At 43.5% G+C, this 15453-nt stretch overlaps 1 protein-coding gene and 1 pseudogene across 2 annotated transcripts in view; both read right to left on the reverse strand.

Moving 5' to 3' along the window:
* Positions 1-4507: 4507 nt before the first annotated feature.
* LOC148003758 (nucleolar protein 16 pseudogene) lies at positions 4508-5173 on the reverse strand (annotated as a pseudogene).
* Positions 5174-13033: 7860 nt separating this feature from the next.
* The window catches only part of Ndufs1 (NADH:ubiquinone oxidoreductase core subunit S1), a 34197-nt gene continuing 31777 nt past the window's right edge, over positions 13034-15453 (reverse strand). The window contains exon 19 of one of the 2 annotated variants that reach the window (XR_015628538.1): positions 13034-13562. Coding sequence is in view for 1 of the 2 variants with exons in the window: in NM_001005550.1 (NP_001005550.1) it covers positions 13471-13562 (92 nt within the window). In the remaining variant the exon portion in view is untranslated. The remainder of the gene's footprint in view (positions 13563-15453) is intronic. The other variant, NM_001005550.1, reaches the window with a different exon arrangement.

Consider the following 15453-nt stretch of genomic DNA (forward strand, 5'->3'; position numbering starts at 1 on the left):
AGGGCACTGGATTCCCGGGATTGAAGTTACAGATGGTTGTGAGCCACCAGGGCATGCTAGGAATCAAACCTGGGTCCTCGAGTAACCAGGACTCTTAACCACTGGGCCATCTCTTCAGCTAGACCTCGACCTTCTGATCCTCCTGCCTCTAACTCTGAGGACCTGGGATTGTAATTGTAGGCACTGTACTACCTACCATGGCTGGCTGATGCTTACTAAGACTGAGAATGGGCTCCAGAGCCATGCGCATGCTTGGTAAACACACTGCCGACTGAACTTCTCCGTACTTGGCTACATTAGATGTGCTTCCATTAGATGTGCTTAGATTTGCAAAGCACATCAGATTTGTGAGGAGCACCACCCTCCTTCAATGTGGATGGCTCCACCCAGTGTCTCTGGGCCTAAGGAAGCCATTTCTCCTTCTGTTTCCTGGTGGCCATGAATGAATAGCACTGACCCACTACACCTTCCCAGATACAATGGACTGGAAACAAAATCAAAACCGAATTTTCCTCTTTGGCTGTTTCTCAGGTATTTTTGTCACAGTGATGAAAACCGTCTAACAGAATGATAGGGCTAGGGTTCCCATTTAGAGAACTGATCCTACAGCTCTCTCTCTCTGAGTACATGAATGATGGATCTATCATCACATTGCCACCCAGTAAGTGGTGCTGGATGTCACGATCTCTTTAAACTGTTCACAGCTTAGTGATTTCCCCCAACTTTGTCATAGTTGAAAAACTGTAATTTCAACAGACTGGAAATACGCAGGGTGAAAATCTCAGAAATAGACTAAGTGCTGTGCAGACTTAGATCTACATCAGAATCCTGCTGATGTGCAAAGGCAGTTTTTGAGACGGCGTCGTGTCCTAGGCAGGCCTCGAGCTTGCTAAGTACTTGAGGAGCACATTAACTTTGATCCTCCTGAAAGTTGGGAATGTATACCACCATGCCCAGGTTTAAGCAGTTGCTAGGGTTTGTTTTCTTTTCTTTTCTTTTCTTTTTTTTTTTTTTTTTTTTGGAGCTGGGGACCGAACCCAAGCGCTCTACCACTGAGCTAAATCCCCAACCCCAGTTGCTAGGGTTTGAACCCAGGGTTTCCTACATGCTAACAAGTACCCTACCGACTAAGCTCCCTAGTTCTGGCCCTAGAACAGTTATTTCTACATGGGAGAACATGTTTCATATATGGAAAAGTGTTTTCCTACTTTAGGACCTCAAGAGTATACTGTTTTTCTTTTCTTTCTTACTTCTTTAAGATTTTTATCCCTTCGAGACAGGGTTTCTCTGTGTAGGCCTGGATGTCCTAGAACTTGCTCTGTAGACCAGGCTGGCTTTGAACTCACAGAGATCTTTCTACCTCTGCAGCACTGACATTAAAGGTGTGAGCTACCACACACCCATATTCTTAAAGCAAATCTCCCAGTCCTGCATGTAATTTTTCTTTTAATGTGTTTGCATTTGGTGTACATATGTGTACACGTGTGCAGGGGTGAGAGAATATGTGTGTATAAGCATGCACATGGAGGCCTGAGGTTGATGTCAGGGCTCTTTTACCTTGTTCAGTAAGGTCAAGTTTCTCAGTGGAACCCAGACCTGGCTGATATGGCTGGTCTTGCTAACAGTTTGCCCTGGGGGAACCTGGGTGCTGTCTCTAGCCTTCCGAGGCTGGTTACCGGTGGTTACCATACCCACCCAGCACTTATGTGGACTCTGATCATCCGAACTGGGGTCCTCATGCTTTTGTGGAAGTCTTAGCCATCTACCCAGCCCAATCCTACATTTAAAAAAAAAATGGGGGTTGGGGATTTAGCTCAGTGGTAGAGCACTTGCCTAGGAAGCGCAAGGCCCTGGGTTCGATCCCCAGCTCCGAAAAAAAGAACAAAAAAAAAAATGGAATGAATAAGGTGTGGAGGCACTTGTTTATCTGAGTATGCAAGAGCTGGGGCAGGGGAATTGCTAAAACTCAAGGTCAGCTTGAACTACGTGATGTGAACATTCTTCAAAAATAGAACAGGAGAGGAGAGTGGAGGAGGAGGAGGGAGCTGAGGAAGAGGAGGAAGAGGGGAAAGAAGGAGAGGGAGAAAGGAGAAAAAGAAAGATGAGGAGGGAGAAAGGGAGGGAGGGAGAGGGGAGGAGGGAGGGAGGCCGAGGGAGAAGAAATCCTAAGCAGGTGTGCTGCGATTTGCCTATGACATTGCACTTGTCAAATGGAAACAGCAGTCAGAAGTCCAAGGGTGTCTTTGGCCACAGAGCAAGTTCAAAGCCAGTCTGGGCTGTAGGAGACCCTGTCTCAAAACAAAACAACAAAACAGATCAAAATCAGTATGGAATGTCTTCAGTCACAGCATTCCAGACAAAGACAAGCAAGTTTCTCTTGTGAGTTTGAGGCCAGCCTGGTCTGTTCTCCAAAGTGAGACCCTATGTCACACAAACAAGCATAGCAAAGTAACAGCAAAACAAAACCCCATACAATGTGAAAAGGAAAAAAAATTAATTTCTTTGAAATTTGAAATATAGTAAGAAGGAATATTATTTAAAGTTTTAGAAAATAGAAAACCTGCAAAATATCTCTTACAAGTCAAAATACACATAATCTAAAAATGTATTGAAATTTCGCGTGTGTCTATTTGTGCATGTGGTGTGTGGAGGACGCACTGACATACAGCACACTTAAGACTAAGGGAGGGTGTATGTCCTCTCTCCTGTCTTATGGCTGTGAAACACCTTCCACTGAACCTAGAGCTTACCTGACGAGCAGTAAACAGCAGCAACCCAAACACGTACGGGGTACAGCAGTGTGTGGCCGGCTAAGTGACTGTCGGATTCAAATTCAGGTTCTCACGCTTACTCAGAGGGTGTTCCTTCCCACTGAGTCACCAACCCAGCCCTTCAGAACAAGTCTGTAGGGTTTTTTACTTGTTTGCACTTTTTTTTTTTTTTTTTTGGTTCTTTTTTTCGGAGCTGGGGACCGAACCCAGGGCCTTGCGCTTCCTAGGTAAGCGCTCTACCACTGAGCTAAATCCCCAGCCCCAAATTTTTATTTTTTCAAGACAGGGTTTCTCTGTGTAGCTCTGGCTCTTCGGAAACTCACCCGGTAGACCAGGCTGGCCTTGAATTCAAAGAAATCCACCTGCCTCTGCTTCCCCAGTGCTGGGACTAAAGGTGTACATAAACCACCACCTGGCAAAAGTATTTTATTTTCATGATTTATTTTTATTTTATGTGTTTCGGTGTTTTACCTGCATGTATTTTGTATGAGGGTGTTAGATATCCTAGAACTGGAGTTACAGACAGTTGTGAGCTGCCATGTGGGTGCTGGGATTTGAACCCAGGTCCTTTGGAAGAACAGCCAGTGCTCTTAACTGCTTAGACATCTCTCCAGCTCCTTGAAAGTATTTTTATGAGCATATATAACTATACATAATTTACTCTGGGTTGCTGTTGCTAATGCTTACGACTGATTTTCTTTTTCTTTCTTTTTTTTGGCAATGTATAAAAGCACACTTTTTTTTTCAAGAGTGCTGAAGATACAATACAGGCAACTGGAGGTTTTTACGTCATTCGTAGTTGAGGATAGTTAGGCCCCACTCACCCCTTGCCCACGATCCTGCTGGAGAACAGACCTCACATTCTCAGGCCACTGCTTGCAACAGGCTTGTCACCAAGGATGGCCATGTCCTGGAAAGCCCAGGAGTGGCACACAGTAGAGTAGTACCTGGCAATCTGCCAGTCCCAGAAGGCAGGCTTGGGTCCCTGATGTTTGACTTAAACCATGGCCAACAAAAGCAACACAGAGTGAGCAAAGGCCTAGGTCCTTGGCCTTCTACAGTCACGCCCAGCTTCCTGGAAAGTCTCTGGAGGGACCCAAGGCTGGGAGCACTGAGGAGGAGGAGGCAGTGCCTACAGAAGCCCATGGCTGCAACACTTGCTACTGGGCTGCTGGTCCATCTGCGCTAATAACATTCCCTGGGGCAACGCCAGAGTTAGCTGGGCAGAGTAAACGCAAAAACACGACACAGGGGTGCCTTTAATCCCACCTAGGGCTACACGGAGAAGCCCAGTGTCAAACAAAACAGAAACACCTAATCATGTTACACAGGTAAAACTCTTTTTATCATGTACAGAATACATTGAAATAGAGCATCTCCTCTGAACACAAGACAGCAGGCCCTGGCTTTCTATAAGCTCCCAACACAACACAAACCATGGCCTTGAAAGAGTTCCTTCTCCTCCAGGTGGTGGTGGTACACACCTTTAATCCCAGCACTTGGGAAGCAGAGGCAAGTGGATCTCTGAGTTCAAGGCCAACCTGGTCTACAGAGGGAGTTCTAGGACAGATAAGGCTATTAGAGAGATGCTCTCTCAAAAAACAAAACGGAGTTCCTTCTCCAGCAGGAAGGAGGGGCGCAGGGGAAGAGGCAGAGACAGTGTGCATGTAAAACCTGATTCCATAGGACTTTCCCAGCATCATCTGAAACTATACATCCCTTGCCTTACAGCCTGGGTTTGGTTTCTTTGGGCCACCAGACCTAGGTCTCCGGGTGTGCACTACTCAGTCTACCTCTATCTTCTTATTCTGCAAAGAATCCATGAAGACTTGCCATTCCATTGGGTTAAAAGCGCTTATAGACATTGATCTCGTTCCAAATCTGTTTTGGGGTGTCTTGATAGTAATTTTTCTTCTCTCGGCCATGGCCTTATAGTCCTCCCGTGATTCTCCACCACGTAATAAACATAATCGATGAGGTCCTGAGACAAGGTATTTCCTTTCTTCTGTGGGAGGCTGGCTTCTGCCTCCAGGTCATTTACCACATAGGGCTTCCGAACAAGATCCTTGGGTCTCTCCTCGGTGTCTACCTCCATGGCCTCTTACGGAGGGGAACTGCCTTGTTGGGGTCCATGGCCAACCCCATCTCCGCCATGTTCTGCCGCACGGATTTGGTGTGGTCCCAGGCATGTCGGATGTGGGAACACTCGATCCGTGGAGCTTCCTTCCACGACGAGCATTCCGGTTCAGACGTTGACGCTTTCCGTTGACGTTGTAACTGAACTTCTGCCTCCGAGTCTTTCCATTAGCCTTGGGCATCACACAAACTTCTGCACCAGCAGCTCAAACTCCGAATCACACTCTCAGAGCCTCGTGTTAATAGTCTCAGTCCCCAATGCCCGCTACAACTGATTTTCTATCAATTTTAAATTTAAATTTAATTATAAATTTAAAGAAATTATAAATTTAAAGAAATCAAAAGTAGTATTCAAATGGACCAAGAAATTGTGTTATATGGCAAAATTGCATTGTATCACTTACTAGTTAATACCACAACCATTGTATGAGACTCACTGAGCAGCTGCCAAGCTGAAGTGAGTCATCTGATCAGTATCACAGTGATTGAATGGGTAAAGTTAATGAGTATGATAACTGGTCCAGAAGAAAAACATGTCTGTTCTTTTTTTCTGGAGCTAGGAATTGAACCCAAAGCCTGGACTGTCAAGGCAGGTGCTTTACCAGGAAAAAAAATATAAGGTGCAACATAGTTAATCAAAGTTAAGAATATCACTGATTTGGTCAAACCTACTTAGCAACCAAGACGTTGTAATCATAATGAATTTATCATTTGGATTGGAAAGAAAAGGGTGACCAACATCTTTGATGTGTTAGCTTGATAAAGAGGAATCAGGAGAAGTCTAAGGACTAACCATGGGACTTAGACTTAGATAGTGGATGGTAGGGAATGGAGGTGCGGATCCTTTTGGTCAGCTATGTGTACATAAACTAGCCTATATCAGAGACTAGCAGAGGCAACTTGATTTTATGGAACCATGCTGAATCAGAAGGCATGGGGGAGGAGCTCTCAGTGAGGGAGGAATGACCTTTTCCCTGACAGAAGAGCCTATTTAATCCAATTTCTCACCCAGTCCCTTACCCAGCAATTTAATGCCTAGGAGAAATGACCTCATTCTGGGAGCAAGCATTTTGCTCATTATATTAACACTGGCACCAGGTTTGAAGAGCAAAGTTAACATCACTGTTCCCATTTAAGAGCATGCCAGATACTTCCTGGAATGTAACACTGAGTAAGCACAGTCCTTACCTAGTGGCCTTAATTTAAACTATTAGTGGTAAGAGCAGGGTGTTGTATTAGAACAGTAAAAGCCCCTAGGGATCTTTTCGGTGGGTCTAGCACAAAGGTTTTCTACCCCACTGCAGGTTGCTTCTCATTCCGTCTCTTAGGACTGCTTCTTTTGCATGTGTACTTACAGGGCGATGGCAAAAGCATAGTGGAAGAACCAAGTCCAGTCAGAAAGGATTTTTTTTTTGTTGTTTTTTTTCCCCCGGAGCTGGGAACCGAACCCAGGGCCTTGCGTTTGCTAGGCAAGCACTCTACCACTGAGCTAAATCCCCAACCCCCCAGTCAGAAAGTTTATCAGGGGACTTTTAGCTGTGTGGATGGTTTTCATTATACATCCCTGGCTGGCTGGGAACGCATTACATAGCTCCTGCTTGGCCTCCAACTCCTACACTCCTTCCTGTCAGCCTCCTGAGTGCTGGCATTACTACAGTGTGCTCCTATACCTGGCACCAAATATCTTAAGACTTAGAGGGCACTAGAGATGCTTCAGAGGTTAAGAGTGATTGTTCTTCCAGAGGGCCAAGGTTCAACTTCCAACATTCACATGGTGGTTTACAACAACCTGTAACCCCAGTCCCAGGGGATCTGAGGCCCTTTTCTGGCTGCCTTGGGTGCACATAGCACATATACATGCATACAGGCAAAAACCTCATACACACAAAAATAAAATAAAAACAAAAGATTAGATATCTCCTTCGGTACCCAGTGATTTCTACAATGTCAGATTTTCCTAAAATCATGCTGTTTGTCCTACTACCTGATTATGCCAGGGGACTCACTCCATTTTTACCAAAGAGTAAGATATTTTATAAGCTGAACCTAAGTTAAGCACATATGTAGAAAAGGTAGATTTTAGGTATTTGCTTTATTGTTTATTTATTTACTTAGGCAGAGGCTCGTGCATACCCCTGGCTGGTTCAAACTCTATGCAGTTGAGGATAACTCGGATGACCTGATTCTCCTACCTCAATCTCTCAAGTGTTGTGATTAACAGGTGTGTACCCCTACTACTGGCCACGATCACTTACATAATATATGAGATGACAACATGAGTGGAAAGTATGCGCTGAGCACATTAGAAGGAAGCCACCAGAGGCACTGCTGGTGAGACAAGCTGCCTCTCCCATCCACAGAGAACAAAGGTTTGAAAAGAGATGGTCCGAATATATTACATACAAATACTTGGCTGATAGTGAAGGGTGTGGACCACAGAGGACACATTCTAGTTACTGAAAAGGAAAGCTAATTCCCAAGGGACCAATGCTGCCCAGGGATACTTAGCTCTTAACTGACCGTTCCGTGAGACTTGCAGAACAAGCCCTGCCCCATAGAGGCGTGGCTGTGTACTTCCTGCTAAGCAAACAAAAATGTCCAGTTTCTGCTTTATGGGCATTATAGTTTGAAGAGCTACAGGAAGTGACTTGCTCTAGGATTATTTACCTATGCAATGACACACCTCAGATAAATACCTTTCTCCCAGCATTGGGAAAAAAAGGCTTAAAATTTCATTACAAGTTGGACATGGTGGTGCACACCCTGAATCACAACATTGAGGTGTCGGAGGGAGGCAGACCTCTGAGTTCAAGACCAACCTGATCTATACAATGAGTCAGATCGGTCAGGGCTACAACCCCAAACCAAACCAAGCACATTTATTTGAGTATGTATGTGCAGTGTGCAGGTGTCATCGTGGTCTGCACATGGAGGTCAGGACAACTCTCAGGGAGCAGTTCTCTCCTTCCACCATGAGTCCCAGGGGGCAAACTCAGGGTTGGTGGCAAATGCGTTTACCTGCTGAGCCTTCTCACCAGTTCACTGCTTATTTCTAAAACTGTCACCCAGACTAGTGTGGAACTTGTGATGTTCCTGCTTCTGAGTGAAAAAATAACATGCATGCACGCACAATGAGAGTTCTCATTGGCAAGGAAGTAGACTGATGAGAGTCAGACCTGTTCCTTCTAGTTTAAACGCTAGTCCAGAACTTCAGAAACAGATAGATGTTTCTGCTCTTTAGCAGTGAGGCAAGTCCACTCTACTAGTAGGACCACAGGGCAGTTCTAAAGTCTGAGAAGTCTCACCAGGTTCAGTGGCCCTAACTTGTCCCCATGAAATCCTGCTTTATTTTTATTGTTCACGGAATAACATTCATCTCAGCATTAAGGTGACTTTCCATCTTCTGGCAGGGGCTTACTTATCTTGCTAAATACAAGAGGGGCTAGGGCGGGTTTCAGTCACTGAAGTGCCCGCTTTACAAATATGAGGATCTGAGTTCAAGCCTCAGAACTCACATAAAAAAGCTGGTTGGCAACACACACACACACACACACACACACACACACACACACACACACACACACACTGCAGTTAAGTCCAATAAAATGGTAATGGAGCAACTTCACTCTTGTATACAAACTACAGTGTTACGCATTTTATTGAGGAGTATTACTTCTCATGAGATAATACTGACCTGCAGTAACCCAGATCACACATCCATAGGACACCCACCCACCAGAGAACCATCTCCTAAGAAGCCATTGACTTGACCTGACCCAGGGGTGGTGGTACAGGCCTGTGGTTCCAGCAGTTGAGAGGCAAAATTGGAAAGACTGGAACTTCGAGGGCAGCATGGGCTACAAAGCAAGATTTTCCTTGGTGGGGAATCAAAACGAACATATTTTTTCTTTAGATCTATTTAACAGATAAGGCTGGAGCGATGGCTCAGTGGTTGAGACTGGAGTGATGGCTCAGTGGTTAAGGCTGAGCGATGGCTCAGTGGTTAAGAGTGCTTGCTGTGGGGTTGGGGATTTGGCTCAGTGGTAGAGCGCTTGCCTAGCAAGCGCAAGGCCCTGGGTTCGGTCCCCAGCTCCGGAAAAAAAGAACCAAAAAAAAAAAAAAAAAAAAAGAGTTCTTGCTGCACAACCACAGACCCTGACTACCCATGAGCTCAGTGCTGTGGAGGTGGGGACAAAGGACTGATGAGGCTTGCTGGACGGCAGCCTAGATGCACGGAACAAGTGTGTTAGAGGACTCGTGGTGTCTCCTCTGGTTTCTTTGAACAAAGGCGTGCACATACTACACAAACACACACATGCGTGTGTGCTAATACCATAAAAGTAGAAGAGGAACTAGTTAGAGAGAGGGTCGATGGGAGAGTAAGAGGACAAGATAGAGTAATAGGAGGTATGAAACTTTATATACAGCATGAAACTGTCACAGTGAAACTCATTATATGTAAGTAATACATGCTAACAAAATATTTTTAAACGCTAAGAGGGGTCTCAATCTTATCCTACACTCACTCACCTAGAGGTTTGCAGGTTTTACACTGGACATGAGCAATGAAGCTTAGTATAGAATAAGAAAATATTTATAGGAACTAGACTTAAAGGATTTCATTTTATAATCTATACTGCTTTCATTACTTAAGTACCTGCTTAAGTGTGGTACATGTTCCATGCCTATGGGAAGAACTAACTGTCCAGTGACTATTCTTCCTTTCCTTATAGTGCTGTTCCAGGACGGCCTTGAACATAGGACCCTCCCACTTCGCCTTAAGTGTTGGATGTGTGCCACACCTGCTCCATGTTGACATCTTACATGTTTTAAAATTAATGCATCTGGGCGTTTGTGTGTGTAAGCACATGCCTTGGCACATGTGTAGAAGTCAGTTCTCTTCTTCCAAAATGTGGGTTGCATGACTTGATGGCATGCACCTATTAGTTCCGTTGTTACTGGCCCCATGTTAATATTTTTGAAAATTACTTATGTGTTTGCCTGTGTTGTATGGATATGTACCATGAGCATGTCTGGTGCATGAGGAGGCCAGAGAAGGCATCAGATGCCCTGGAATTACAGAATTTTGATCTGCCACATGGGTGCTGGTAACCAAACTCAGGTCCTCGTAAGAGCAGGAAGTGCTATTAAACATGTCTCCAGATTTCCGCTATGTCCACTCCCATGCTATCCTTTAAAAAACCCACAATGCTTTGGTTGTTAAACTTGCTATAGCTTTTGAATTGATAGCTTAATTGCTGGTGAGGTGATTCTGGCTCTAATGGGCTGGCAAGCTGTTGTCAAATGCTGGCACTGACACACATACATGAGTACGTACTCAGCAGTTCCCTCTACTTCAGTACCTAGCATATGGTTTTCTTGTTCTGCACGCACTGTTTGGTTTTGCTCTCAGAAACCAAGCCTGGCGGCCCAAACTGTAGTCCCAGAACTTAAGAGACAGAGGAGAAAGATTCAATAGTTAAGTCTGTCCTTGGCTACATAGTGACTTTGAAGTCAGTCTAGGATACATAAGATCTTGTCACAAAATAAAACAGGCAAAATACATACACATATACTGACAGACAGACACACACACAGACACACACACCACGCAGTAAATTACACTACAACTGTTAAAAACTTTCATCAAAATAAACAAAGAAGGTCTAAGTAATAAATTAATTTTCTTTCTTTTTTTTTTCTTTTTTCCGGAGCTAGGGACTGAACCCAGGGCTTTGCGGTTGCTAGGCAAGCGCTCTACCACTGAGCTAAATCCCCAACCTCTATAAATTAATTTTCATAAGCTGTGGTAGTAGCATTATTGATTGGGCTACCACAGGAGGATTCATTAAATGTCTTAGATCCTGGGAGAGGAAGGCGCTTTTGTAGGAAAATATAATCCTGGTAGAGGTCATAGAAAGCATGATTACTGCTCAACCTAGGAACTCAAGTCCCTGATGGTGACTTTCAGTTCAGGATCAAGGACTCATTGGCAGGCTCTCACTACAGCCTCCGGCAGCAACCAGTAACATTTGAGTCTGCTTTACAATGGAGCCAGCCCTCAGTTACTGAGCTCTCAGGAACTGGCCAAAAGTTTTATAAACTTTCTGATTTAACTGTGGGGTTGAACCTGTAGTTACTATAAATTTTATCCTCAGCTTACAAACGAAGAAACAATGTTTAAAAATGTCCAACTCGGGGTTGGGGATTTAGATCAGTGGTAGAGCACTTACCTAGCAAGCGCAAGGCCCTGGGTTCGGTCCCCAGCTCCGAAAAAAAGAAAGAAAAAAAAATGTCCAACTCTTCCAAAGTTAAACAAGATCTGATCTGGCAAGAAATGCTTTAGTAAGTCAGGGATAATCATGGTGGCATGACCAGGTAGTGCCAGCTTTATAGGAGGCTGAGGTGAGAAGGAGAAAACCATACCAAAACAATGCCTCCCCCCAAAAACAAACAAACAAACAAAAGACCACTTGTCTCCATGTACACACTTCCCAGAGTCCTCTAGCACTAGCATGCAGTTTCCCTCTTGGGGTGAAAATTTTATTTTACTCTTAGAAGCAAAACTCCATGAATCTAAGTTTGGGAACCATGGCAAGACCTTTACACCACTCTTGCCACTGGGATCTAAGTGTATTTATTCTTAGTTCCTGGAGGGCAGTCCAAAGTTGCCAGATCACCTTAGCCATATCCAGGCCCTCTCCACTGAGAATCCCCTTCACTGAAGACTGACACTGTGTGAAACACAGAGCTGGGGTTATGTCCTCTCGTGTGTAGCCAGCAGTGCAGAGTGCTGAAGGACACTGTATGGACTCAAACCCTTAAAGAGTTTACACTTTCAGGCAGCTAAGTTTTAGAAAAGTACTTTTGCACGTGCTGAGGTTTGAACCTCGGGCCACATATATTTTCTATCACTGAGGTAAGCCCTTAACCCCTAACCAAATACTTTAAAGTGCATATCTTTAGGACTTATCACTAAGAACAAGTATTTGTGAAAAAGTTAAGATGACAGACTTCGTACAATTATTTTGAGTGCAGGGAAGAGAACCTCGGGCCTCACACACACTAGGTCACTGTCCAACACTCAGCCAGCCCTGAACCACTTTTAAAGTATTGATGGCACACTACCACTACTCTAAAACCCTACTTTTCTTATGCCAGGAAAATGGCATTCTATAGTTGGAGCTTTTAGTGCAAAGAGTAATAAATGAGAATTACAAAAGAAAAGAATTTTGGAAAAAGTAAAACAAAACCCAGTGCTGAGGCTGTAATGCCATGGCAGGACACCAGCCCGGCCTGCTTAGGCCTTGGTTCAATTCTCAAATCTGCAGGTAAAACAAAACAACACAAAACCTACTTTGGATCATCTCCTAAGTTAATAATGAAATGTTTAATTTTTTCAATTATTTCTTAAGTTTTATGTATATGAGTTCTCTGCCTGCATGTGCCACTTGCATGCCTGATGCCCAGAGACCAGAAGATATCTGATCCCCTGGAACTGAAATAACCGACAATTGTGAGCCACTGTGTTCACGGTGGGAATTGAACCCAGGTTCTCTCAAAGAGCAACCATTGCTTCTAACAGCTGAGCCATCTCTCCAGTCCTACATTTCTATTAACTTACTTCAACAGAAAACTTAAAAGTCCTTTTTTGAGACTCCCTGCTACTGTTACACTCCAGACATGGCTTCTCTGTATAGCTCTGGCTTTCCTGGAACTAACTCTGTAGACCAGGCTGATCTCGAACTCACAGGGATCCGTCCTACCTCTGCCTCCTTAGTGCTGGGATTAAAGGGGTATTCCACCATACCCAGTTTGCAGCAGGGTCTTAACCCAGGCTGGCTAGATTTGTATGTGTGGAATATGTAGGATTCAATTTCCTCCTTCTACTATATAGGTTCCAGGGCTAAAACTCAAGTTAGTTGGAGTTGACAACAAGCACCTTTACCCATTTTGAGCCATCTTGCTGTCCCATAAATCTTCAGCATAAAATGTGGGGACTGAATGGAAGATCTATATTGTTTCATTAAGCTTCAGGGGTTGAATCTTTAGTCTCACACATGCTTGGCAACTGCTCTACCAATGAACTATGTCAAATAAAAAACCTTCACATTTTAAGGATCAGCTTTTTTTGTATGGTTGGTTTTTTAAAGATTTATTTTATTTTATATGAGTACATTGTAGCTGTTTTTATACATACCAGAAGAGGGCATCAGATCTCATCACAGATGGTTGTGAGCCATCATGTGGTTGCTGGGATTTGAACTCAGGACCTCTGGAAGAGCAGTCAGTGCTCTTACCCACTGAGCCATCTCTCCAGCCAGATCAGTGTTTTAACATGAAAGAACAAATGATAGTTTTATTAAACTACTTAATGCTTGCACACACTTACATAAATTTTAAACTGCCAAGATTTTTGATAAGTGCAACACCATTTTCAAATAAGCATAGTCTAACTTTAAATATTACATCATTTAGACTCATGTTGGAAAACGTTAACTTATAAGGGTTACACCAATGTCCATTTACTGTCCGTAGCAAAACAGGGTCCCTGATAGATGTGTCAGCATATGGATGGCTCCTCTACTGCCTGAGCGCCTTCTGTGACGGCTTTGACACACTTGGCCATTGTCTGTGAGGCTCTGCTAATTGAATCTGAAAGACATTAAGAATATGCATTTTGTTAATACAACTTCGTTTGTTGTTTTTGAAACAATGTCTTAGATTTCAGGCCAGACCAGAAGTCAATAGTATACCAAGTTAGCCTCAAAGTTGGGGTGATCCTCCTACTTCAGATTCCCAATTGTTGAGATTACAGGGAAGAGCCACCAATGCCAATTTTTGTTACTGTGACTTTGAACTTTGATCTGTCTGCCTCTACCTCCCATTTACCAACATAACTTTCTGGTTATATGCTTTTAATCTCTAGCAGTAATTAAATAATCACATAAGAACTAGATAACATGCCAGTATGAAACATTAATGATAGGAAATTCTTAAAAATCTAAGAAAAAAATAGACATCACACACTCAGTTTATCAGCTAGATGTGGCTCAAGCTCACAGTCCTCCATCACTTCACAAGCTGAGGCAGCAAGATTACTGTGTGTCTGAGTCAACCTGGGCTACAAGAAATAGAAGTATTTTCAAAAAACCCCAAGCCCACCAGAGGCTGTCAAGATAGCATGGCTGGTAAGGGCCAGCCAAGCTGAGTGTGATCTGTTCAGGCACATGTTAGTAATCCAACCCTCCATGGGATGGCACCGGGAACTAAGAGCATCACTCTGTAGCTTGGCTTAGCTAGCCTGGAATAAAAAAAATACAAGAGTGACAGCACTTTTCTGTATCCTAACACTGAGGAAGCTAAGGCAGAAGATAGTAAATTGGAAGCCATTGTGGGCTACATAAAAAAACCTTCTCTTGGACTGGAGAGATGGCTCAGCAGTTAAGAGCACTGACTGCTCTTCCAGAGGTCCTGAGTTCAATTCCCAGCAACCACTTGGTGGCTCATAAGCATCTATAATGGGATCCGATACACTCTTCTGGTATGTCTGAAGACAGCTACAGTGTACTCATATACATAAAGTAAATAAATCTTAAAAAACAAAACAGTCTTGCTATGTGGTATGGTTTAACTTTGAACTCCTTAATCAACTGACGCCCAAGTACTGTACTGAGACTCCAGGTGTAACCCACCATTACCAGAAAAAACTGCCCATCTTTGAATATATGGAAATCTTCCTACTTCCACCACTCAAAAGCTAGAAGTCATAGTAATATTTCATTGAGATTTTGTGCTTGGTTGTATATTGCACAATGATCCCAACTTATATTTATTTTAAAAACTGTTTAGAAATGTAGCACTGGTGTGTGTGTGTGTGTGTGTGTGTGTGTGCATGCACATGTCCAGTGTTTCTGTGGAGGTCAGAGAGAGGACAACTTTTGTGAGTTGGTTCTCTGTGTTGTGGAGTCGGGTTTACTGACAAGCTCCTTTACACAATAAGCCATCCTGCTGGACCTGATCTTAACACTTCTATCACCTCCCTCAAATAATCTATTAATACTAATAGATTATTAATAATAATGCTAACTTAAAGATGTATACAACAGAGTCTGAGAGATGGCTCAAAAGTTACGATCATTTGCTGCTCTTGAAAAGAACTGGGATCAAGTTTCTAACACCTACATGGAGGCTTACTACTGTCTATAACTCTAGTCCTGGGGGATCCAAAACCCTCTTCTCGTCTCCTCAGGCATTAGATACACAAATGGTACAGAGACATGCACGCAGGCAAAACCTATACACATTTTTTTTTTAAAAGGGTATAAAACAGAAAACAAAAACAAAAACCAAACAAACTATTAAACATAATTTAAGACTATGAGATGTAGTTCAGTTGGTAGAATGCTGAACTAGCATGCAGGAATCCCTAGGCTGGGTCTCTAGGACCATAAAAATTGTGGTGGTGTGGGCCTGTAGTCTCAGCACTTGGCAGTGGGAAAAGGAAGATTACAAATTCAAGGTCATCTTTTGTTATGACACAGAG

The sequence above is a fragment of the Rattus norvegicus genome, chromosome 9 (assembly GCF_021556685.1).
Source record: "Rattus norvegicus strain SHRSP/BbbUtx chromosome 9, alternate assembly SHRSP_T2T, whole genome shotgun sequence".
NCBI classification, from domain to species: Eukaryota; Metazoa; Chordata; class Mammalia; order Rodentia; family Muridae; genus Rattus; species Rattus norvegicus.